The 24,557-nt window shown below is 46.5% G+C and overlaps 1 protein-coding gene across 1 annotated transcript; it reads right to left on the reverse strand.

Annotated features, from left to right (window-relative positions):
* Positions 1–5,131: 5,131 nt before the first annotated feature.
* Positions 5,132–22,809, reverse strand: ARL5C (ADP ribosylation factor like GTPase 5C). Its single transcript, XM_056863550.1, has 6 exons — positions 22,762–22,809; positions 15,369–15,429; positions 12,040–12,187; positions 7,968–8,051; positions 5,908–6,059; positions 5,132–5,241 (listed from the first exon to the last, which is right to left on the reverse strand). The coding sequence occupies exons 1-6, from the start codon at positions 22,805–22,807 to the stop codon at positions 5,193–5,195; spliced, it is 540 nt and encodes a 179-aa protein (XP_056719528.1). The 5' UTR covers positions 22,808–22,809; the 3' UTR covers positions 5,132–5,192.
* Between the last annotated feature and the right edge of the window lie 1,748 nt (positions 22,810–24,557).

Genomic DNA, 24,557 nt, shown 5'->3' on the forward strand with positions numbered 1-24,557 from the left:
AGCAGTCTGGTTCCATCCTGGTTCAAGTGGAGCCCATCCCTTTTGTATAGGCCTGGCTTGTCCCAAAATGTTGCCCAGTTCCTTACAAATCTAAAGCCCTCTTCCCTGCGCCACCGTCTCATCCACGCATTGAGACTCACCAACTGTGCCTGCCTAGCTGGTCCTGCACATGGAACAGGTAGCATTTCTGAGAAAGCTACCTTGGAGGTCCTGGCTTTTAGTCTCCTGCCTAGCAACCTAAATTTGGATTCCAAGATCTCCGGACTACATTTCCCCACGTTGTTGGTGCCAACATGCACCACAACCACTGGCTCCTCCCCAGCACTACCTACCAGACTACCTATATGACGGGTAATGTCCGCAACCTTCGCACCAGGCAGGCAAGTCACCATGCGGTCAATGCACCCACCAGAAACCCAGCTATCTACATTCCTAAGGATTGAATCCCCCACTACAAGAAGCCCCCCTCCCCTCTGAGACATATCCTCGGTACAAAGGATATCTGTTCATCCACCAAGGAAGAGGTCCCTTCTAAGGTACCACATTCCCCTACCTCAGTGAGATGGCCTCCTTTCCCAAGGGCTCCATCATTCGTGACTGGCAGGTTGCCGTCACCTTGGGACTGGGATGTGACTATTTCATCCCGAGTCCTTAGTCACCTCTCTCTCTGCCTGCCTCAGCTCCTCCAGTTGAGCTACCTTGGCCTCGAGGAAGTGAACTCTCTTCCTGAGAGCCAGGAGCTCCCTGCACGGAGCACACACCCACGACTTCTGTCCAGCAGGCAGTTAATCATACATGTGACATTCCATGCAGCACACTAGATAGCCCCCAGGCCCCTGCTGGCTTTCTACCTTCATAACTGGTATTTTATTAATTTATTATTATATTATTCACCCCCAGCAAGCTGGATACTCATTTTACCGACCTGGGAAGGATGGAAGGCTGAGTCAACCTTGAGCCGGCTACCTGAAACCGACTTCCGTCAGGATTGAACTCAGGTCATGAGCAGAGCTTGGACTGCAGTACTGCACTTCCCACTCTGCGCCACTTCCCACTCTCCTTCTACAGCCAAACTCGGTAAAAATTCAGAGCAAGAGATCAATGAAGAGCTCATTTGCGTAACTGAAAATATACAGTTTGAGGGTGAAGGGCCATAGCTCAGTATAGAGCATCTGCTCAGCATGCAGAAGGTCCCAGGTTCAATCCCTGGCATCTCCAGTTAAAGGGACTAGGCAAGTAGGTGATGGGAAAGGACCTCAGCCTGAGACCCTGGAGAGCCGCTGCCAATCTGAGTAGACAATTCTGACTTTGATGGACCAGGGGTCTGATTCAGTAGAAGGCAGCTTCATGTGAGGGTGGATGGAGAGGCTCATTTGTACCACAAATACTGCAATCTGCCCTATGCTCTCGGCCCCTGAACTGTTTGCTCCCAGCCAGTACCACACACCATGCATGGAGGACCTGCAGGGTGCGGAGAGTACTCTTTGCAAAAATTGCTGGGGCCACATCACAGAGGGACGGTTCAGCTCAGAACTGATAATTCCAGAAAACGCCAGGAAATGCTGATAATTCCAGAAAATGGGGAGGACACTTGGAACGGGCTCCATGGGTTCACAGAAAATAGTCGGATCCTGTCTTGTTCCACTCATGGCATCGTCCACTAGAACCGCCTCTCCACCACAGTTTCCACCCGACAGCCGTCGTTTGGTGCTGAAAAGCAATGCTATTTAATTTCTCGGAGTCTGGCACTACGGAGGCCTGGGAGGGCCAGGTGGATTCCAGAAACCTTGGCCCTATTTGGGTATGCTAATGAAGGGAAAGGGCAAGAGAAAGCCATGGAGTTCGGGCTTTGTAGAGGGCCATAGTGGCACCACAGTTATGCCAAGGCCAGCCACCGCAGGGCAGGAAGCCCTCAGGATTGCTCTGTACCTGTGCTGAGTTTACAAGGCAGCAAAGCATGCCTTGTAGGTGGGCATGATTCCTTCAGTGGGCATGGTTTACACCCAGGTGCTTCCTGCAAACTCAGAAGGTACTTCTAACTCGCAGCACGGCCATTAAGCTCTGAAAAAGAACAGGGTCATGAGAATGTTTGCTTTTCATGTTTGCTTTTTCACAAGGTTACCCATGGTGAGGCTTTTGATATGAACTCAAAATATCCTGGCAGATAAAACATCTGGGCAGGCCTGATCAGCAAGGTTTTCAACAATTCATAAAAACATGAAGGTGGGGAGATGGTGGCTCAGTGGTAGAGCATCTGTTCGGCATGCAGAAGGTCCCAGGTTCAATCCCTGGCATCTCCAGTTCAAGGGACTAGGCAAGTAGGTGATGTGAAAGATCCCTGCCTGAGACCCTGGAGAGCCGCTGCCAGTCTGAGCAGACAATACTGACTTTGATGGACCAAGGGTCCGATTCAGTATAAGGCAGCTTCATGTGTGTTCATGCACTTCTGTAAGACTGAAAAGGGGATGAAATGAAGGTTGACAGACGTACGTCAAAGAAGTTACAGGACTTCTGGGAATTATTTGCCAGACCTGAGATTTTCTTTGCCATTCCAAATGTGCATGTGTAGGATAGAACTTCCTGGCCATTGCAAGTATACCTCAAAAACTAGGATATCAGGCAGAAATATCAGGAAGATTAATTATCTTATTTATGTACTCCATTTATACCCCACCTTTCTCCCCAGCAGGGATCTAAAATGGCTTACATTGTTCTCCTGGCCTCCATTTAATCCTCACAACAACTTTATGAGGTAGGTAAGGGTGAAAGTACGTGACTGGCCCAAGGTCACCCAACAAGCTTCTGTGGCAGAGTGGGGATTCAAAACCGTCTCCCAGATCCTAGTCTCACACACTAGTCACAAACTACACTGGCTCTCTATGGTTACTGGAGATACACAGATATAAACATGGAGGGGTTGTGGCTCAGTTTGTAGAGCATCTGTTTGGCATGCAAAAGGTCCCAGGTTCAATCACCAGCATCTCCAGTTAAAGGGACTAGGCAAGGAGGTGATGTGAAAGACCTCTGTCTGAGACCCTGGAGAACCACTGCCTGTCAGAGTAGACAATACTGACTTTTATGGACCAAGGGTCTGATTCAGTATAAGGCAGCTTCATGTGTTCAATATGGGTCAGACCCAACCAGCTTTTCTGGCAATGAAAGAGGAAGGTGGGAACTTCCTTTGGCAACCTCCTAAGAAGGCTCTCCTGGGGATTATAGAACCGGCATGTACAAAAGCAATGTGGGGCAGCAACCGTAGTAAGAAAAAGAACTGAGCAAGATTGAGCAAGCAAAGTTGGCTGGATCCAACTCCAATAATTCCTGTTAAGGGAAGACATTTTTGTTAGCAGGATGGAACTTCTCTGCCTCTCCCTCTTTAGGCCACTAATGTCCCTGAAATGCTGTTCCTGTTGGACAGAGCACCCACCCCAGAACACATGTGGGACAAATCAAGGTGTGCAGCAGGAGGAGGGAACCAGAACCCCCCTTCTGTTAGCAGATATTAGAAGAATTGGTTTTTATATGCCGACTTTCTCTAGCACTTAAGGGAGACTCAAACCGGCTTACAATCACCTTCACTTCCCCTCCCCACAACAGATACCCTGGGAGGTAGGTGGGGCTGAGAGAGCTGGCTTCAGAGCTGTAACTTGCCCAAGGTCACCCAGCTGGCTTCATGGGGAGGAGTGGGGAAACAAATCCAGTTCCCCAGATTAGCCTCTGCCGCTCACGTGGAGGAGTGGGGAATCGAACCCGGTTCTCCAGGTCAGACTCCACCGCTCTTAACCACCACGCTGGATGTCATTTGTCAGATCATGCCATCAAAGTCATTCTAGCGAGGGCTGCCACTGGGACAAGTTTTGCTTGCAGAATAAAAATCAGGTAGTAAATGATAAGGCACAACTGTGAAAAATAAATATCATTTAATAAGAAAACACTTAAAAAAAAGTCTAAACAGATCACAATTAAAAAATCCCCCCTTTCAGGAGAACACAGATGCATGGTGGTAATCTACCTTTGTCCAAATACAACAATATTTGAAAGGGTTCCTCAGCCTTTAGTGTCCAACAGCCTGTAAAGGTCTTAACGTTGGAGAAACGGAGAGACTATAAAGTATCTCTTTCCCAGCCAAGCAACTAACTAATGTGGGGTGGGGACAGCCATTGATGGGGTCATAAGGCTGTGTGTGCAAACTGCCCCCCTCCCAAATTGGTTGAGATAATTCATCCAAATTGCCTTAAAATGTATAAAATAATGCAAGCGTTTGACTCATTTAGCAAGCAAGGGAAGGAAGCTTCCCTTGTGAGGTAGGGACTGGACTTTTCCCCATATTGAGCTTTTGCTACTCTGATGTAAACTGCTTTACCTGAACACCGCAGCAGCCTGCAAATAACCTGGCAAGACAAGTCTTGTCTTGAACGCGGAAAAAGAAACTTTTCCAAAAAGCAGCAGAATTTTTTTCCTGACATTAACAAATTACCAGACACTTTAAAAAGTTGGGACTAAAAAAAAAAAAAGAGAAAGAAAAGAGGACAGTGGGAACCAAAAGGACGCTGAAGGGCAAATCCAGCATCCCGATCATTCTGTCCTCTCCGCCAAGAAATATGAACAATCCCAAGAGAACAAGGGAAATCTCAAACGCTTTTTTGTTCCAAAGTCTCTTGGACTCCTTCCAATTTGGAAAGCAGCCAAGATATGTCAGAAACCAGAGCGCGAGATCGAGGCACGCTCTACGACAATGCTGCTTTTTCACCACCTGCTGATTCTGTTACGGCAAAGCAAAATACTTTCGGTTTGGGGAGCCTGTGTGGCTCTGTGCACAGCAATTTTCGCACGACCTTACTTTAGGCTCACAAGGCTTTTAACGATACAGGGAATACTTTGCTATTCTGTGGGGAAAGGTGCCCAAGCAAAACCTTTTAATTCCCCCCCACACACACACATGCAGTTGTTCAATGGCATGTAGCAGCTTTCGTGGTGCAAGATTGGTCTGGAAGAAATTTCTGCACACCTCTTTCTCTGCGGACGCAGTTCACATCTCCTTCCATAATCTCATAGAAACTTATAAAATCCAGTCTTGTGGCTTTCAGAAAGAAAATAAAGGCCAGGCAAGGCCCAAATAGGTCCCGAGCGTCTGGAAAACGGAAATAAATACACAAAGTTGTCTTTCTTCTCTAGCGTAGCTTTGGCTGGTGTCAGTTAGCTTGAACCCGAGAAGTCATCCACTCTAAACCAGCTGGAAGGCTATGGGGAGAAGATAAAGGGGTCAGCGCTAAAGAACCACAACTCCTACAATCTCTCTTCCACTGAAAGGAAGGCAGAAAGCTCCATGACTTTGCATGCCAAGTTCAATCCCAATTAAAAATGATCTTACAGAGCAGGTGTTGAAAAAAGACCTTTCTCTGCCTGAGGCTGTGGACAGCCACAGCCTTTCATAATAGATAATACTGACCTAGACTGTGAATAGTCTGACCAAATACACATGAACACATGAAGCTGCCTTATACTAAATCAAACCCTCGGTCCATCGAAATCAATATTGTCTACTCAGACCAGCAGCAGCTCTCCGGGGTCTCAGGCAGGGGTCTTTCACATCACCTACTTGCCTGGTCCCTTGAACTGCAGATGCCGGGGATTGAACCTGGGACCTTCTGCATGCCAAGCAGATTCTCTACCACTAAGCCACGGCCCCTCCCCTAATACTTGCTGCTACAAATGTACTTGGGGTCTGCAGCATATGGTAGCCCAGGTTTTGATAGTCCAAAATTGGTATTTCCTGTCACTCTTCTTGACAAACTTCCAGTTCTGAACTCACCAGCTTGTACCGATTTCATGAGACACAGAGTTCCGCAGATAAAGCACACCAATCATTTCTCCTTTTCACTGGCGGTCTAAGCACACGATACTCACCCTTCCCCCGTGAGTGCACAACATTCTTGAATATGCCATGGATGGTCTTTGATGGAGCTGAGGGTCAGAAACTTGGAGATCTCCAAGGCAGACATGGAATTTTTGACATCCTGCTTGTTGGCAAATATCAACACGGCTGCGTTGCGCAGGTCCTGAGGTGGGGAAGGAAGAAACACACGGCTGACTCCCATGTCCCGTTGGCTCCCTGATCACACTAACAGACTCCCAAAGTCACGAGAATGACCCGCAAAATCAAGAGCCACAGAGACATTTGGAAGATCTAGTTCCAAGACGACCATCATTAAATAGAAAGGTGCATAAGGAGTGCCCAATTATTATTTTTCCTTGGGTGGATCCATCTTAGGAATAGTAAAAGATGCACATTTCAAGCATCAGCATTTATCCTATTTTCAGACCAGTTCAAAGTGAATAATCTGAGACTCAGTAAAACTCATGCAAAATCTGTACTGGGCTAGAGAAGGGGGACAACAGCCATCCTTCCCTTTCCTGTCTTCTTCTCCAATTATTATCCTAACCATATTTTGCTCTGGATCAGTGGTACTCAAGACCATGGCTTGCTGAAAGCCACTTTCACAATTACGATCAATCAGAAGAACCATGTTAATGTCCATCTCTGGCACGAGGCTAGCCACTTACCTGTTCCTCTGGAGGTGATGGTTTAAAAGTGGGAGCCACCTGCCAACCACAAAAGCCCCACCAGGCAAAGACCTTGCCCACTTTTCTGAGCCATGGGCCACATACTACATTGGCTAATAGTGCTCAGAAGAGTCACAGAGTGGGTATCACCACTCTAGATATTTCTGTGTTGTGGATTTTAACCTTGGAAATTTACAGCCCATTCCTAAGGTTGGGGGCCAAATGGGCTTAGGAGGCGCCATGACCCCTATGCCGACGTCCATGAACATGTCCACTCCCCTCTTAAAGCCTTCCAAGTTGGCAGCTCCAAAGGTCTATAAAATTATATAATTATAAAATTATGCATGGTTTAGAGAGGGCTAAAACTAGAACGCGTGGTCATCTGCTGAAGCTGGAGGGTGAGAGATTCAAAACTGATAAAAGAAAGTATTTCTTCACGCAAGGCATAGTTAAATTGTGGAACTCCCTGCCCCAGGATGTGGTGACGGCTACCAACTTGGAAAGCTTTAAGAGGGGAGTGGACATGTTCATGGAGGAGAGGGGTATTCATGGCTACTAGTTAAAATGGATGCTAGTCATGATGCATACCTATTCTCTCTAGGATCAGAGGAGCATGCCTAATATATTGGGTGCGGTGGAACACAGGGAGGATGGTGCTGCTGCAGTGGTCTTGTTTGTGGGCTTCTTAGAGGCACCTGGTTGGCCACTTTGTGAACAGACAGCTGGACTTGATGGGCCTTGGTCTGATCCAGCAGGGCTTTTCTTATGTTCTAACACTTTATACATCAACAGTAGTCATTTCCATATATTTTACTACCGGTTTACAAATTCTAAATCTTCACATCTCTACATCTTTGGTAAATCCATCAGACTGATTACTTGCTCTCTTCCACCCTGCCTCCCTCCCCATTCTTGCCATCTCTGAGGTGTGTGTGTGGGGTGTGTGTGTGTGTGTGTGTGTGTGTGTGTAAACAGCAAAAGTAACAGTCCTGAAATTCTGGAACACATGTACCCGAAATGGAAACCGGACCAGTTAACAATACACCCCTAAAATTGGGAATAACAAAAATGAAATTAACAAGAGTTGTTATGAAGTCCATACCCGTAGCCACCGCATATGGTAGAACGATGCCCTCTCCAGATTGCAAAAACATTTACTCTCCATGTTTCTATGCATCGTAGCCAGTTTCCATGGAAATAAATGCCACGGATTTTCCATTTTCATAACATGCGGCCAGTGACATAAAGCAATGTAACACAAGCAGCCGACATGACTGCCGGGCAGCTTTGTAACAATAAAACAGTACCTTCTCCCGGCAGCAGATAGTACGCGAAGAAACCTGAAAAGGGCACCCAAGATTTCCCACCATGCACCTCCCTGCACGTCACGGCAGGCAACTCACCTCATGAGCCAACATCTTGTACAGCTCCTCTTTTGTCACTGTCAACCTCTCACGGTCCGTGCTATCGATCACGAGAATGACAAACTAGAGAGAAAGGGAAAGCGGCAAATCTATGAGCTGCCCCAGACAGGGTTGCCAGGTGCCCGGCGGTGGCATGCAAACCCCCGGCAATTCACCCCTCTGCCCGCCAACCAGCCGCCTCGCGAGGGGCATTATGCCACTCAAACTCCCAGTGGTAAAAGGCCCCTTGCAATGCGCTTACACCCGGAAGTGCCGCATCATAAACGGCCCTTTACCACTCAAACTGGGAGCTTGAGCGGTATAAGGCCCCTCATGAGGCGGCACTTCCGGTTGTAAACCAAAAGGGACGCGCATGTGCGCCAGCGCGCGCACGATGTCCCAAAAGCCCTAGTCCCAGAAGCCAATGCTGAGGAAGGAGATACACTCAAACAGCGAGGTTCAATAAATGCAGGGGATCTCAAGAGATCCATTTGACGCTCAGTATCTTTTGACTCTTTCATTTATAGTTAGTCTAGCTTGGTCCGTACCCATTTGCAAAAGTGCCGACGGAGCAAGTCCCAAACTATTTAGTCTATCCCCTATAGCGATGATCCATCTTGACCTAAAGGAGTCACTCAGTACCAGGGGCAAAAGACCCCTAGGATTAAGATTCATCCTAAGCCATACGTAAAGAGAGGATAAGCAGACCTTTGCCTCTACCCTCATCGTACCAGTTTCCAATCGGATCAGGGAATTTGACACGCATCTCGGGAGTTGAAGGGCAACTCTAAGAAATTTGGATTGCACCAGTTCAAGAGGTGTAAAGCAAGAAGGTGTAGAGCCAAGGTGAGTCCCGTAGAGCATCTGAGCTAATGTTTTTGCCTGGAAGAGTTTAAGGGCGATCGGGACACAGTGGTGAGGTTCAATATATATATTTTCTAGGACAAGGGTGCCCGAAGTAGTACCTGTGGGTGGCCATGGCACCCACTGACATTTTTTCTGGTGCACGCCCAACATTTTTAGAAAGTGGGTGGGGGCAGGTGGGGCTTTTCCCCAGCAAGGCTTCCGATTGGCTGTGCAGATTTTTTAAACATTGCTTTTGGCAGCGGCTACCACCGCAGCTCAAGGATCTTCACTGTGCGACTGAAGGTAAGCTGCTGCTGCCATTTTGTGGCTGTGCCCACTACACTATGTCAAGACTTCCAATGGCGCCTGCAGGCTCAAAAAGATTGGTGACCTCTAGGAAGAGACTCAGGCCAGTAGGAAAGTTGTCCCCTCATAGTTCTGAAGGAACTGTGATAAGGAAATGACACTCCGCACATGCTTGAGGACACTTCCACCGCAGAATCAGAGCGATAAACCTCTCGGTTCAGCAGTCGTAGCCTGTCAAATGTCTATTCACACGTCAGTAGTAAATTCGGGGTTGGGGGAGCTGATACACGGTTGCAGCAAAAGTAGAAAAGAAATCTCAGACTGGATTTCATTGCAACTGAGGTTTTTTGCAGGCTAGAACAGAGCACAAGGTCATTCCGCGTCGCTTATTTCGCTGCCTCTAGAGACATCTACCCATGGATTTACCAAAGACTACGCTTTGGTGTAGAAATACCCCTCTTCCTTAAGCAACACAAAATCAATGTGGAATTTTAAAAGGGCCCTTCACTTTAGAGGATTGTATTTGCAGAGGGCGGACGGAGTATCTGTTTTGCCGATTTGCTGCCTCGGCAAGAACTGAGACGCATGAAACAGCAAGCAAAAAAAAAATCAGAAGAAGGGGAGGAGAGAAATGTCAAGAATGTGGACTTGGAAGACAAAAAGGAGCATGTCTCAGCTTGGCTTTGTTTTCTCAAAGCAGACGGTGACTCAGAGAGGGCTCAAATTCCACTTTCTCCCGACATTTTAGTCTTATTCCGAACTGATTGGGAGGAAAAGCTAGCACTGCATAGCTGATCAATGGTGGACAAGTGTGACCTGAAGGGGAAATAACGTGGCAAGCTGAAGGGCCAGGAAGGGAACCACATTAGCACAACAGACAACAGGGTGTTGGGGTTAAGTGTCAGGCTAGGACCTGGCCGACCAAAGTTTGAATCCCCCATTCTGCCATGGAAGCTTGCTGGGTGTCCTTGGGTCAATCACTAGGGTTGACAGGTGCCCGCTGGTGGCGGGCAACCCCCCGGCAATTTCCCCTTCTGCCCGCTGACCACCTGAGGGTCGGCGGGCAGATGTGCACGTGTGCATATTGTGAGTGTCACTTTTGGTTTAGAACCGGAAGTTCCGCCTTGCAAGGGGCCTTTTACCTCTTCGTTTGAGTGGTAAAGGGCCGCTTTACCACTCAAACTAAGAGGTAAAGGCCCTTTGCAATGCGGCACTTCTGGTTCTAAACCGGAAGTGATGTGCGCGCGTTGGTGCACGCGCACACGCGCACACACTTTGCAAGAAGAGCCTCCCACCGGAGGAGGGAAGGGACCTGGCAACCCTATCAATCACACACATTCAGCCTAACCCGACTTCAGAGTCATTGTGAGGATGAAAGGGAGAATGTTGTACGCCGCTTTTGTGGAGAAAAGCGGGGTAAAGATGAAGGAAATGAACAGACAATTGTAAAGGAATACCAGAACTAGTATCTGCAGGCAAGCAGTTAACGTTCACGCTGATGGAGCGGCAAACCTGTAACTGGACTCCCACCACTTCAAGCAGGCCCTCTACAACATGACCACTCCATGTTCTGACTGAACATGTGGAGAGCAGAAACAAGCATTCTGCACAGCACCTATGCATACAATGTGTGCATCTACATATTTCCCCTCTGATCAAACAATCCTGGAGACTGCATTCGTTAAAAGGGGAAAAAACAATGTAAAACAAACAGATGTGTGTCTGCGTTGGAGGGGAAACAGTGCAGTTGAGCCATAAGACCGCATAGCCCACCTAAAGCCATCTAGAAAGTTCACAGAAGATGGGTTAAGATAATTTCCAACTCGTCGCTTTGTCTTAGCCGCTATGCAGCCATCGGCTCTCATAAAAGAGCTACCATGTCAGAGAGAAGAGCTCCAGCTTAGTTTTCCTGTGTTCAGGAATCTTCCTTCACATGGGAACTTTCCATCACGTGATGTTTTCACCTGTAGCCTTAAGTGGGACAGTTCAGATCTAAGGTTGTTTGTGAGAACTAGAGCAAAATTGATGCTGCAAACCACAGAAGGAAGGTTTCGAGATGGGGGACGGAATCTCCCTAGAACAGCTGTAGGAAGAAAGAACCTCACAGCGTTCAAGATACAGTTTGCTAAGTTTCTGAAGAACATCTTGCCATGCACCTTTGTTGTGGCTCATAAAAGGGTTAACTCATTTCCTCCCCACAACCATGCTCATGGGAGTAACAGCTGTGTTCTGCCCTTGCAAGTATTAGAGCTGCAAGAGTTTCAGATATACTCCAATACAACTGCCATATTTTGGACAGCAAAGAATTATCTCCCAAGTCTGACTGCCAGTGACTTGGGTTTTGGCCTCTCCAGTGCACGCAGCAAGGACCAGTAGCTAAAGTCACCTAAAACTATTTATTTTGTAAGTTTTAAATGTAACGGACCTTTTCTAATGACATATTGATTTGGATTGGCATAGGCTGATGGCAAATGGCCCTGCTGGCATTTATGGGGTTGGTAGGTACATCAAGAAGAGCCCCGTGGTGCAGAGTGGTAAGCTGCAGTACTGCAGCCCAAGCTCTGCTCACAACCTGAGTTCGATCCCGATGGAAGTCGGTTTCAGGTAGCCGGCTCAAGGTTTACTCCGCCTTCCATCCTTCCCAGGTTGCTAAAATGAGTACCCAGTTTGCTGGAGGTAAAGTGTAGATGGCTGTGGAAAGCAATGGCAAACCACCCCGTAAACAAAAGTCAGCCTAGGAAACGTTGGGATGTGACGTCACCCCATGGGTCAGGAATGACCCAGTGCTCACACAGGGGACCTTTACCTTTAGGTAGATCGGGTGTTTTTATGATGGGGGGGTAGACTTTCAGATCTTTCCTGGTCTGCAGCGCCGTCAAATCTATTTTAATTCATCTAAGTTATCTGGATCCACACTCACTTCAGTGTTGGAATAGTAGGTGTTCCAGGTAGACCTCAGGGCTTCTTGCCCACCGATGTCCCACATCAGGAAGTGCGTCTTGCGCAGAACAATTTCTTCTACATTGCTTCCAATGGTGGGGGATGTGTGTACAACTTCATTCATGAGGCTGGCAGAAGACCAGACCAGTGAATTAGAAGACCAGATCAGGAAGATGGCACAACCCCTCAATAGCTTCTACCACAATATTGCTCCTCCCCAATAAGCAGTGCTAATGAAATACACAGGTCTTCCTATCCCAAATCTGAAGCATCTTGGAAACCCCAAGAAAGCCAGCGTGGCGTAGTGGTTAAGAGCGGTGGGCTCTGATCTGGAGAACCGGGTTTGATTCCCACTCCTCCACATGAGCGGCGGAGGCTAATCTGGTGAACTGGATTTGTTTCCCCACTCCTCCACACGAAGCCAGCTGGGTGGCCTTGGGCAAGTCACACTCTCTCAGCCTCACCTACCTCACAGGGTGTCTGTTGTGGGGAGGGGAAGGGAAGGTGATTGTAAGCCAGTTTGAGTCTCCCTTAAGTGGCAGAGAAAATCGGCATATAAAAACTAACTCTTCTTCTGGCTAACTACAATCACCACAACATCGGAAAAGGTGGAAAAGGTTTTCAAAGCATAACAGCAACATCTCTTGCACAGAGTACCATCCTGGTACTAACCACAAAATGAAAAAACAACAATGGTACTGTCTGACAAGTCTACAATCTTTACTACAATTCAGGATTTGAAGGGCTGTCACCTAGGGGAGGGCAGGGAGCTGTTCCTGTTGGCAGCAGAGGATAGGACTTGCAAATAATGGGTTTAAATTGCGGTAGGAAAGGTACCGGCTGGATATTAGGAAAAAACTTTCACAGTAAGAGTTGTTCGACAGTGGAATCAACTACCTAGGGGGGTGGTGAGCTCTCCCTCACTGGCAACCTTTAAGCAGAGGCTGGACAAGCACGTCAGGGATGCTCTAGGCCAAAGCTTCTTAAACTGTGGATCTCAACCCCATATGGGGTCGAGTAACTGAATGTGGGGGGTTGCAAAACATTGGGCAACAGTAAAAGGTTTCTTATGATTTATTATCAGTAAATGTTATCAGACACTTTCCTTCAAATTAGAGACTGTTGTGTTAGAACCAAATCATAGCATTATAGAATCATTGAGTTGGAAGGGTCCATATAGGCCATCTAGTCCAACCCCATGCTAAATGCAGGATCAGCCTAGAGCAGGGCTTCTTAAACTTTTTCCACTCGCAACCCCTTTTTGCCCTAGAAGTTTTTACATGACCCTGGGTATATAGGTATATAAAATAGGTATACAAATCAAACAGTCTCTAATTTGAAGGAAAGTGTCTGAATCTTACAACCCCTGAAAAATGGAATGTGGTATATGTGGTTAATAGGAATGTTCCTGGCAGGCAAGTGGCCATTTTGGGCATCATCTATTTCAGGGCCTTTCCGGTGGCGTCACCTCAACTTTGGAACTCTCCCCCTATTTTTCAGTTTGTCATCTGGCACTGAGCCTGCCCGGGTTGGGCCACCAGGTCAAGCCTTTAGTTTTCACCCAAGCTTTGGTTTGTTTTCAGTTCTTTCCTCGCTGCTCGATTGTTTGGCTGATATTTTTACGTGCTGTTCTGACGCATGTTTTCTATCTTTATTATTGTACTTCTTTTCCTGTCCCTTTTATTGTTGCAATCTTGATTTTTACACCACTATATCTTTTTTTTTTTTTAAATGCTCGTTTTATTCTGCGGGGAGTTATTTTGATTGCTAGAACCAAGGAGGGAGGCGCAACCATAAAGTGCTAGCCACAGGAGGTGGAGCCAGCCACAAAATACCAGGGAGTGAGGTTATGTATAACCCTAACTGTAACTCTTCAACGTTTTTGGCAGAAGCTCTGTTTAACAGGATGCTTTTCAAAATGAACATTGTTTAAAAGAAAAAAAATATTGCATTCACAGACAGTACTGTGGTCAAGATCTTTGTGCTGTAGTAGCAGCTGTTTGCTGAAATAACTTTTTAATAATCTGCACAGCCAATCAGAAGCTTTGCTGGGCAAAAGCCCCACCAGGTCCTACTAGGGTTGCCAGCTCTGGGTTGAGAAATATCTGGAGATTTTTGGGGTGGAGCCGTAGGAGGACGGGGTTTGGGGAGGGACTTCAATGCCATAGAATCCAATTATCATTTTCTCCATGTGAACTGATCTCTTATCAGCTCGCGATCAGTTGTAATAGCAGGAGATCTCCAGCTAGTACCTGGAGGTCACCCAGCAAGTGTTGCGCCGCGCAACACAAGCTTTGATAGTAGAGTGTGGATTCAAACCTGGGCCTCTAAGACCAATATACTAATCGCTCACCAAGGGCCCGATCCTGACCAGGCCTGCCACGTGGCGGGCTGAAGTGCTCTTGCCCCTCCCTGCCTCCCCCCACCCCAGTGCCAGGGTGTGTGTGCATGTGAAGCAATTGCAGCACTTGAAAGGGCGCATGGGGGAAGAAGAGTGTCTGAACCCACCACACTGCAGGCCCAACCATTGCATTTTTAAATCACTGTAAAATGGCGGCAGTGTCCCTGTGGCAGACACAAGGATGTCGGCATGTCTAGTTTGGTCCTAAGCTGCTAGAGAATGTCTTAACTTTTTATCAAATTTTATGCAATGAAGAAGAGTTGGTTTTTATATGCTGACTCCCTTCAACTTAAGGGAGACTCAAACCGGCTTATAATCACCTTCCCCTCCCCTCCCCACAACAGACCCCGTGAGGTAGGTGGGGCTGAGAGAGCTCTAACAGAGCTGTAACTTGCCCAAGGTCACCCAGATGGCCTCATGTGTAGGAGTGGGGAAACAAATCCAGTTCACCAGATTAGCCTCTGCTGCTCATGTGTAGGAGTGGGGAATCAAACCCGGTTCTCCAGATCAGAGTCGTCCACTCCAAACCACTGCTCTTAACCACTACACCACGCAGTCTCCTAAGTCAGGCTGGAGGCAGTTCCTCCAACTTCAGTGGTTCTTCTGTTGAAGAAACAGTCATTAAGGTTGGAGGAAGCCTTCATACTTTGCTTAGAGGAGTAGGAGGAGACAGCTCAAAAGTTCTCTGCATCCCAGCCCAAGTTGGGGCTGTTGAGAATTCTTTCAATGACATGAGAAAGGCACTCTGCATATGCCCTGAATCACCTGTATTACTCGGAAGTTATGGTACAGCCAGGACTATCAAAAACATTCTAGCACTTCGTCCTCAAATTAAACCCCTCCTCTGCCTGGCAGGTTGAAGAGTAATGAATTGACCAGGGGGTGGAGGGAGAGAGAAAGATACTTACAACTGGTAGAGGATGGTAGTTTTTCCAGCATTGTCCAAACCAATAATGATTACCTTGTGCTCTGAAGGGGGACAAAAATGAAAAGATCTGGAATTAGTTACCGACTGTCCAGGAAAGATACAAGGATGGATCCAACCAGCTTTTCTGCTGGCAAAAAAATGGAAGAAGGGTCCCCTTTGACTACCCAAAAAGGCTATGCTGGGGATCCTGGGATCTGCATGGCCAAGAGCCATACAGGACGGGAGGCTGTAGATGGAAGGAGATTTGGTAAGTCTCAACGAAAAAGCTGGCTGGATCCAACCAATTGTTAAGAGATCTTTACAACCCATTCATACAGTGAACTTTTATTGCACATGAAGAAACTCAAGCTGTGAGGCAGGGATAATTGCTCAACCCAGACAACCCACCCAAGCATCCAGCTGTTTGCCAACTATTCCATGGAGGTCTCGAATAACTCCAGACAATTGCATGCAGCTTTCTTCCCTCTGCTTTGGCTGATTAGGGGGCTTACTGGGGTGTCCCTCCCATCAAGAATGTAGAAACAGCAGGAGTAACTATGTCCTTCTCCACCAATAAATTTACACCACCCAATATAATCTGATGCGCTAATCTTGCTCAGGGAGGCCAAAATCCCTTGAATCTACCCCGTTGCATCACTATATAGGAGTCACCAACAGTTCATCTGTGTTCTCTTTGGTAAATGGGATTATGCACATCATCATAAATCAGTCCCAAACAACTGATCAAAAAGAGCCACTCTGATATTTACTCAGCTATGGAGTTGCTGTTCGAATTTACCGCTGCATCAGTTTCAACCTTGAAAAATTGGTCATGGACCTTGTTTGACCTATAGGAATACATGAAGCTGTCTTGTGCCCAGTCAACACCATAGGGCTTTCTAGCCAAGTTCTGATCAGCTGAATCATGCCCTCAGCCTTGAGACCCTTGGAGGAAAAATGGAATTAAAGAAAAAGAAGAGTTAGTTTTTTATACGCCGACTTTCTCTATCACTTAAGGAAGAATCAAACCGGCTTACAATCCCCTTCCCTTCCCCTCCCCACAACAGACACCCTGTGAGGTAGGTGAGGCTGAGAGAGCTCTAAGAGCTGTGACTAGCCCAAGGTCACCCAGCAGGCTTCATGTGTAGGAGTGGGGAAACCAACCCGGTTCACCAGATTAGCATCAACTGCTCATATGGAGGAGTGGGGAAATCAAACCTGGTTCTCCAGATTAGAGTCCACTGCTCTTAACAACTTCACCATCCTTTACCAGTTATGAGTATCTTTAAAAAATGCACTAGGCAAGTTGCTGGTTCCAATCTTTTTTTTTTTTTTAATTATTCTACATACGCATCTCACATAGAATAGATAAAAATACGAAACCATGGCGGCTAGCCTACACATAATTTTCTATAGAAGATTTCCAAATACCTAAAAATAAGTCCATACGCAATTGCCGTCTGTATGCCATATGTTCAAATCCTGATGTGATAAAGTCCTCAATCCACAATTACTAAAAGTGGGCATTTATCTCTTCAGTGAACCTGGGACCTTCTGCATGCCAAGCAGAGGCTCTACCACTGAGCCACAGTCCCTCCCACTTTACTTAGTCCTTTACTAAAAAGAGGTTGCCAGTTCAAATCTCATCTCAGCCACCCATTTACTGTTTTCACTCAGAGTGGAAAAATATGCTCCCAACATGGCAGCAAGCAGAGTAAGGGCAGTGTCCACACACACCCATCCCGGTTGTGGTCACTTCTGCCACCATCCCACCCTGATCCTCCCCCTGTGGCCTGGAAGCCCCCCCTTTCGTTTCCCTGGCCAAGCCACTCCGCTTAACTGGGAAAGGAAAAAAGTTCTTTAAAGGGCCAAAAGAAAGGGGGAAGAAATGTGGGCGGAAGATCCAGATGGACACCCTCCCTCCAGCCACCCCACAGCTTCCCCTTTGAGCCAGCTCAAAGGGAGGCAGGCAAGTCAGGCCAGATGGGGCATGATGTCATCTGGATGCTCCCAAATTCTCCAGGGGCTTCCTGCTGGCCTTGCAGGGGGGGGGGGGAATCTCCATGAGGAAGAAGCCCACGTTTACTTATCTGCAATACAGGAATGATACTGGCCTACCTTATAGGGCTGTTGTGAAGGATTACTGTGATAATATGTGCAAGTTTTTTGAGCCAAAAATGCTCTGCAAATATAGAGTCGCATTATTTTGTTCCACCCACTTTAACTAATATAGGCACGGCAATAGAGAAAACTTGGTGCAAGCCATATACTGCCTTTCTATCTGTCAGCAAAAAACAGTTAAAAACAGAATTTCATTTTCCTCGCATGGCAGCTCTGGCCACTGTAAACGGAGCCCATAGAGGAATTTGCAAAACAAACACGCTGTGGCAGAGGTTGAAGGCTGAGATTCCTACGAACAAATTTTAAAAGAACTGAAACTTGAGTTCCTGCAAAGTTTCAGGAAAAGCCTGTTTTACATTGAAGGACGAATGTCACAATGCTCTTATTCTGTGGCGAAGCGGTCAGACTAGGCAGTAAGAATTTTTTTGGGGTGCAAAGAACCTTAAAAAAAAAAAAGTTCCCTCTGTACCAAAAAAACCAGCTTGGCATGTTAAGTTTTTTTTTATATCAGTTTGTGAGGAAGGAAGTTTTACTTAAAACATAAAGAAAACATAATAGCAGATCTTTTTCTTCCAGATGCCAGAAACAAATCTCACAGCCTGCTTCACACAATTGGCTACATTCGCCGCACTCAAGTTCCAAACGTTAGAAGTGTATGCATACGTGCGCAGGAAGAGAAAGACTCCACACTGCTCCTGATAAGGGTTTTTTGGGAAGAAATATTGGTTTATGAAAGATCGTCTATTAATTTGTGCATGCCTAGGGATTTTTTTTAAAGCAAGTGCAGGAGTTTGAGCCCTTGTCAAAGGTGTCGACTCGCTAATTCATGAGTAAATACTTGCTGGCAAGACCACAATGGATCAGCTCAAACCGCAACTTGTGCAAGTACAATGTACTGAGTCAGAACAGTGGCCACAGCAGAAGCAGGCCTCCATATGCTAAAACACGGTCTCATAAACAATGACTCAGGACACATGGGAACTCCTATCAGGCAACAAGAGTTATACACACCCATTCTCCCAATGCTGGATATTGTCTTTCCCCTCTCCTTTCCTTCGCACGCATTAAGCTTTTGTGAAACCAGTACAGCAGACCCACCTTTCTCTGTACAAACTTAAGAACATAAGAAAGGCCATGCTGGATCAGACCAAGGCCCATCAAGCCCAGCAGTCTGTTCACACAGTGGCCAACCAGGTGCCTCTAGGAAGCCCCCAAACAAGACTGCGGCAGCACCATCCTGCCTGTGTTCCTAGGCACCTAATAGACTAGGTATGCTCCTCTGATATTGAAGAGAAAAGGAAGGAAGGAAGGAAGGTAAGAAAAGCCATGCTGGACCACACCAAGGCCCATCAAGTCCAGCAGTCTGTTCACACAGTGGCCAATCAGGTGCCTCTAGGAAGCCCACAAACAAGACCACTGCGGCAGCATTATCTTGCCTGTGTTCCACAGCACCTAATATAATAGGCATGCTCCTCTGATCCTGGAGAGAATGAATCGGTATGCATCATGACTAGTATCCATTTTTACTAGTAGCCATGAATACCCCTCTCCTCCATGACCATGTCCACTCCCCTCTTAAAGCCTTCCAAGTTGGCAGCCATCATCCAGGAGCAGGGAGTTCCACTATTTAACTATGCATTGTGTGAAGAAAAACTTCACACACAAGCTGCCCTCATGGAATCAGGATAAATGTGTGTTAAAGGCATGAATGGACACAACTGTGTTAGAGTGCTTACACACACATGGATGTAGGATTGAGAACACATGGCATAAAATGTGCCTGTATGTGTATTTTTCTGTATATTCCCGTAAGTGTCTGGGAAGCTTGGGAGAAAGGCAGGAATAGAACTATACCTAGCATGGTACAGTGGTTAGAGTGTCAGATTAGGATCTTGGAGACCCAGGTTTGAATCTCCATTCTTCCATGAAAGCTTGTGGGGTGACCTTAGGTTAGGCTGAGAGTGGGACCAGCCCATTTTGCAGGGCTGTTGTGAGGATAAAATGGAGGAAAGGAGAATAATGTAAGCTGCTTTGGGTCCCCATTAGGAAAAAGGCAGGGTAGAAATGAAATAAATATTTTTTTTTTAAGTAAATACATATAGGCATGTTTGCGCTACTTGTGAAAAAGTGCCTACTTGGGAAAAGATTTCCCAACACATATATGTTTTTGTTGGATGTGTGTGTATGTTTTTGTTGCATGTGTGTGTAAGTGTATATTTGGGTATGTTTATTATATGTGTGTATATTTGAAAGCAATTGTATAACTGAGTATCACATACAACACGCAGAGAGGTGTTTTCAGCTTCATCCTTTCACCCAAAGTCTTGAGGAATTTGAAGGCCTCCAGCCTTAATTGTTTCGTGCAGGAAATGAGCAAAGACTAAACAAGCCATGGAAAATACTTTGTGGGACACTTATCTAACCCCCTATGGCAGCCTCCGCAGTCCTCCCCAAACCTCTGCACCCCTCCCCCCATACTTATTGGGACTTCTTTTCAGACCAAAACACACCAGCCGAAGATGCCCCAAAGTCTAAAATTCCTTTGTCTAGACCACAGCTGTTTGCTCCAACGGCAGGCTGCGCCCAGGAGACCTAGAAACTCACCCATTCCGACCCCCTCCTGCTAAGATTTCAATCTCTCAAGACAATCCCTGCTCTCTCCCCCCCCCCAAAAAATTGGCTTTTGTTCCCTGCCCTCACAACAAAACCGTCTCCTGTTGCGGACCCCCACCCCACCACAGGCACACCCCATTCTGCCCTCCGATTCTGCCTTTTGTTCTTGCTAGACAGTCCCAAATGAACCCTACTCCAACCAACAACTTAAAAGAGTTCGCCTGTAAGACGGAACTATTCCGCCGGGCTTACAGTTGAGGACAGCTATGGCTTTCCAATAAGTGCTGCCCTCCCTGTCCTTCCCCCATCCCCTTGCTTTTAACATCTCGACTAGCTTGATTACTAGAAGCGGGGACCTACCCTTGTTGACTAGCCCTCACTGGCCCTGTGCGCTGAAGACCCTGCTAGGTGTGCCATGTAGGTACTTATGTACCAATATATGCTTTTTGGTTTTACTGGCTTTATATGAACATAATACAAATGGTTTTTAATGTATTTATTATTTAATGTGTTGATATGTTATGTGTTGTTCACCGCTCTGAGGCCAGCTTTGTCAGGGAGAGCGGGATAGAATAATAATACATAAACTTCTGGGAAACCTCAACACTGCCCTAAAGATGAAGAAGAAGAGTTGGTTTTTATATGCTGACTTTCTCTACCAGAAGCAAACCGGCTTATAATGACCCTCCCTTCCCCTCCCCACACCCTGTGAGGTAGGTGGGGCTGAGAGAGCTCAAAGAGAGCTGTGACTAGGCCAAGGTCGGCCAGCTGGATTCATGTGCAGGAGTGGGGAAACAAATCCAGTTCACCAGATTAGCCTCCACCGCTCATGTGGAGGAGTGGGGAGTCAAACCTGGTTCTCCAGATCAGAGTCCACCGCTCCAAACCACCGCTCTTAACCACTACACCATGCTGGCTATAGATGTACTACTGTGCAGTGGACAGAATCAGAAGAGACCTACCTTCCACTCCCAACGAGTAAGTTTCTAAACAAGCCAAACCACTTTGCAAAAGTGCAACTTGGATACGAAGTGCAGCAAACAGAAAAAGTGCCCCCCCACTTTCATTCCACATCTCTCATGCGTAAACAAAGCAGCGAGCCCCCCCACAGCAGCCCTCCCCAGACTCACAATCCACACATCCCAGAGAAGCACATTCACACCCGCAAGCTGCCTGAAACACCCACGCCCGCCCAAAAAGCTTTTCCTTCTCTGGAGTGCTGGAAAGGTCAGCACCCTTCCCCCCTCCATATCACCCTCCCATATGGCACTGAGTTCCCTGAAAGGGAAAAAAGAAGGGGAAATGAGGAGTGAAAGGGAGGAGGAAAATCTCCCAATAAAAAATGCATACTTGGGAAAGGAAATCTCCAAAGAAAGGAATGCAAAGTGAGAAAAGACACATGCATGGGAGGTTTTGCCTTAGATTTGCTGCTCTCTAGATGCACATTTTCCCCATCCGAATTCTCAAAACTCTGCATGGGGGGTTATTTTTGAGTTCTGAAAATTTGGATGGGGAAAATGTGCATCTAGAGAGGGGCAAATCCAAGGCAAAACCTCCCATGCATAAGAGACAAAAGAAAAGGAAATCCCCCCCCACCCGAAGAATCCTGGAGAGTTGCAAGAGGAGCTTGGGCTGCTGCTGTAGTGCATAAAGCAAAAATAAGGGGGAAACGAGGGGGGGTGAAGGAAAAAAGGGTGCGCGTGCGTACATCACTGAAGGGGAGAAGTTAAAAGAACTCTTCCAAAGGGGACGAAGCAACAAGTCAGGACACACCAAAACAAAAGTGTGTGTTTGTGTGGGTGGGTGGGACAAAAAGAGAAACAAGAAAAGCGGACAGAAATAGAAAACGGAAGTCAACGGGAAAACGAATCCAAACCTGAAAGGGGGGGGGGAACCGTGCCAAGTCGAAGTAGAAAGGGAGACAAGGACCATTTAGGCATGGGAGGTTTTGCCTTGGATTTGCCCCTCTCTAGATGCACATTTTCCCCATCTAAACAATCAAAACTCAACCATAAGCCTTCATGCAGAGTTTTGAGAATTCGGATGGGGGAAACGCGCATCTAGAGAGAAGTAAATCCAAAGCAAAACCTCCCAGGCATAAGTGGGAGTAGAAAGGGAGACAAGGACCATTTAGGCATGGGAGGTTTTGCCTTGGATTTGCCCCTCTCTAGATGCACATTTCCCCCATCTAAACAATGAAAACTCAACCATAAGCCCCCAGGCAGAGTTTTGAGAATTCGGATGGGGGAAACGCGCATCTAGAGAGAAGCAAATCCAAAGCAAAACCTCCCAGGCATAAGTGGCCAAGGACCATTTACGCAGGGGAGGTTTTGCTTTGGATTTGCTGCTCTCTAGAAGCACGTTTCCCCCATCTGGATTCTCAAAACTCAACTTATGGTTGAGTTTTCATTGTTTAGATGGGGGAAATGTGCATCTAGAGAGGGGCAAATCCAAGGCAAACCCTCCCAGGCGTCAACGGCCAAGGAGCAACGCCAAGGCAAAACAAGACCCGACGCCGGAAAACGACCCCAGAAAGAAAGAGGCACACAATAAAAATGCAGGAGCTGCAAAGAGAAAGAGCCCAAGAGCTGGGGGGGGGGGGAGATATGGCAGGACGGGGTGGAGGAGCAAGGCAGGGGGCGGCGGAGGGAGGCGCCTACCTCGGCTTCCGAAGATGCCCAAGAGCTTGGCCAAGACCTGCCCCATCCCGAGACTCGCCCGCTTGCTCCGGCGGCGCGCTTCCCAGCCCTCTTTATCACCTCCGCGGGGGACGCGTCACACTCCAAGCCCCGCCCACCCAATCAGCCGGTGGAGGGGTTTCCCAGGTAGGAGAGGCTTTTGGTCCTGGTGGATGCCCCAGCAGCCCAGAGCGGGGAATCCCTCTCTCCGCCCAGGGCCGGATTTAGGTTCGATGAGGTTGGATACCACAGCTTATAAATGGTTGGAAGGCGTCTTCACAGCTAAAGGGGCCAAACAAAGTGCGAACAGTCTTTCTTATAACGTTTTCAAACTCTTAATACATTGCTGGGAATACACAGAAAGTGCGAACAGTATTTTTTATAACGTTTTCAAACTCTTAATACATCGCTGGGAATACATAGAAAGTGCGAATAGTCTTTCTTATAACGTTTTCAAACTCTTAATACATCGCTGGGAATACACAGAAAGTGCGAACAGTATTTTTTATAACGTTTTCAAACTCTTAATACATCGCTGGGAATACATAGAAAGTGCGAACAGTCTTTCTTATAACGTTTTCAAACTCTTAATACATCGCTGGGAATACATAGAAAGTGCGAACAGTCTTTCTTATAACTTTTTCAAACTCTTAATACATCGCTGGGAATACATAGAAAGTGCGAACAGTCTTTCTTATAACGTTTTCAAACTCTTAATACATCGCTGGGAATACATAGAAAGTGCGAACAGTCTTTCTTATAACGTTTTCAAACTCTTGATACATCGTTGGGAATACACAGAAAGTGCAAACAGTATTTTTTATAACGTTTTCAAACTCGATACATCGCTGGGAATACATAGAAAGTGCGAACAGTCTTTCTTATAACGTTTTCAAACTCTTAATACATCGCTGGGAATACACAGAAAGTGCGAACAGTATTTTTTATAACGTTTTGAAACGTTTTCCGTCAGATAAATACTGAACAAGTAAATCCAGAAGAATTTCATTGTTGGATTAATAGCAATCTTTATTCAGGAATGATGATTATTGGTAAAGAAGTTTTCACAGGGACTTGTCATAAAGGTAGAGTGTCAGACTAGGATTTGGCATCCCCACTCTGCCATAGAAACCCATTGGGTGACCTTGGGCCAGTCACACAATCTTAGCCCAGCCTACCCCACAGGATTGTTGTGAGGATAACATTGAGGAGAAGAGAACGATGCCCCCAGTGAGGAGAAAGGCAGGGTATAAATTAAATAAATAAATAAAACTGAGTCTGGCCCAAGTAACAGCTGATGCCACAGTAAATATATTTCGTTTTTCTGTGCAACAACATAATCCTCATGTGGATGCAATAACTTGCATTGCTTTGTTTGTTGTAGTGTTTTTATTGCACTGTTTTTCTGTTTTGTAATCTGCCTGGAGTCTCATCAGTGGGAAAAGTGTACTTTAAATAAATACATATGCCCTTCGAAGTCTGAATATGCTGTATGTATGAGTTAGTATATGTGTTTTGATTTTATGTAATATATACATTTTCAATGAAATATTTTTTAACAAATATTCACTGGATGCTTTGGGGCTAGTCACTTTCTGTCATCTTATCATACCTCACAGGGTTGTTGCTGTTATAATACAGGAAAAATAGAAGAGGGGCAAGCCACATATATACTACAGTGATCTTGGAGGACAGCTGGAATAAAAACATTAGGTAGACAGACAGTATAGTACAATGGTTGTTGTTGTCCAAAATATGTCCCCTCTCCAGTTCTGTAA

This window comes from Euleptes europaea, chromosome 18, assembly GCF_029931775.1.
Source record: "Euleptes europaea isolate rEulEur1 chromosome 18, rEulEur1.hap1, whole genome shotgun sequence".
NCBI classification, from domain to species: domain Eukaryota; kingdom Metazoa; phylum Chordata; class Lepidosauria; order Squamata; family Sphaerodactylidae; genus Euleptes; species Euleptes europaea.

Excerpts from the sequence above, each read along its gene's own strand:
- ARL5C (XM_056863550.1), bottom strand. The coding sequence starts at position 22,807 with ATGGGGCAGGTCTTGGCCAAGCTCTTGGGCATCTTCGGAAGCCGAG. Across the intron at positions 12,188-15,368 it reads ACTACCATCCTCTACCAGTT|CCTCATGAATGAAGTTGTAC; the intron begins GTAAGTATCTTT and ends GTCTTCTGCCAG. Across the intron at positions 5,242-5,907 it reads TGTGCACTCACGGGGGAAGG|CCTTCCAGCTGGTTTAGAGT; the intron begins GTGAGTATCGTG and ends TTCTCCCCATAG.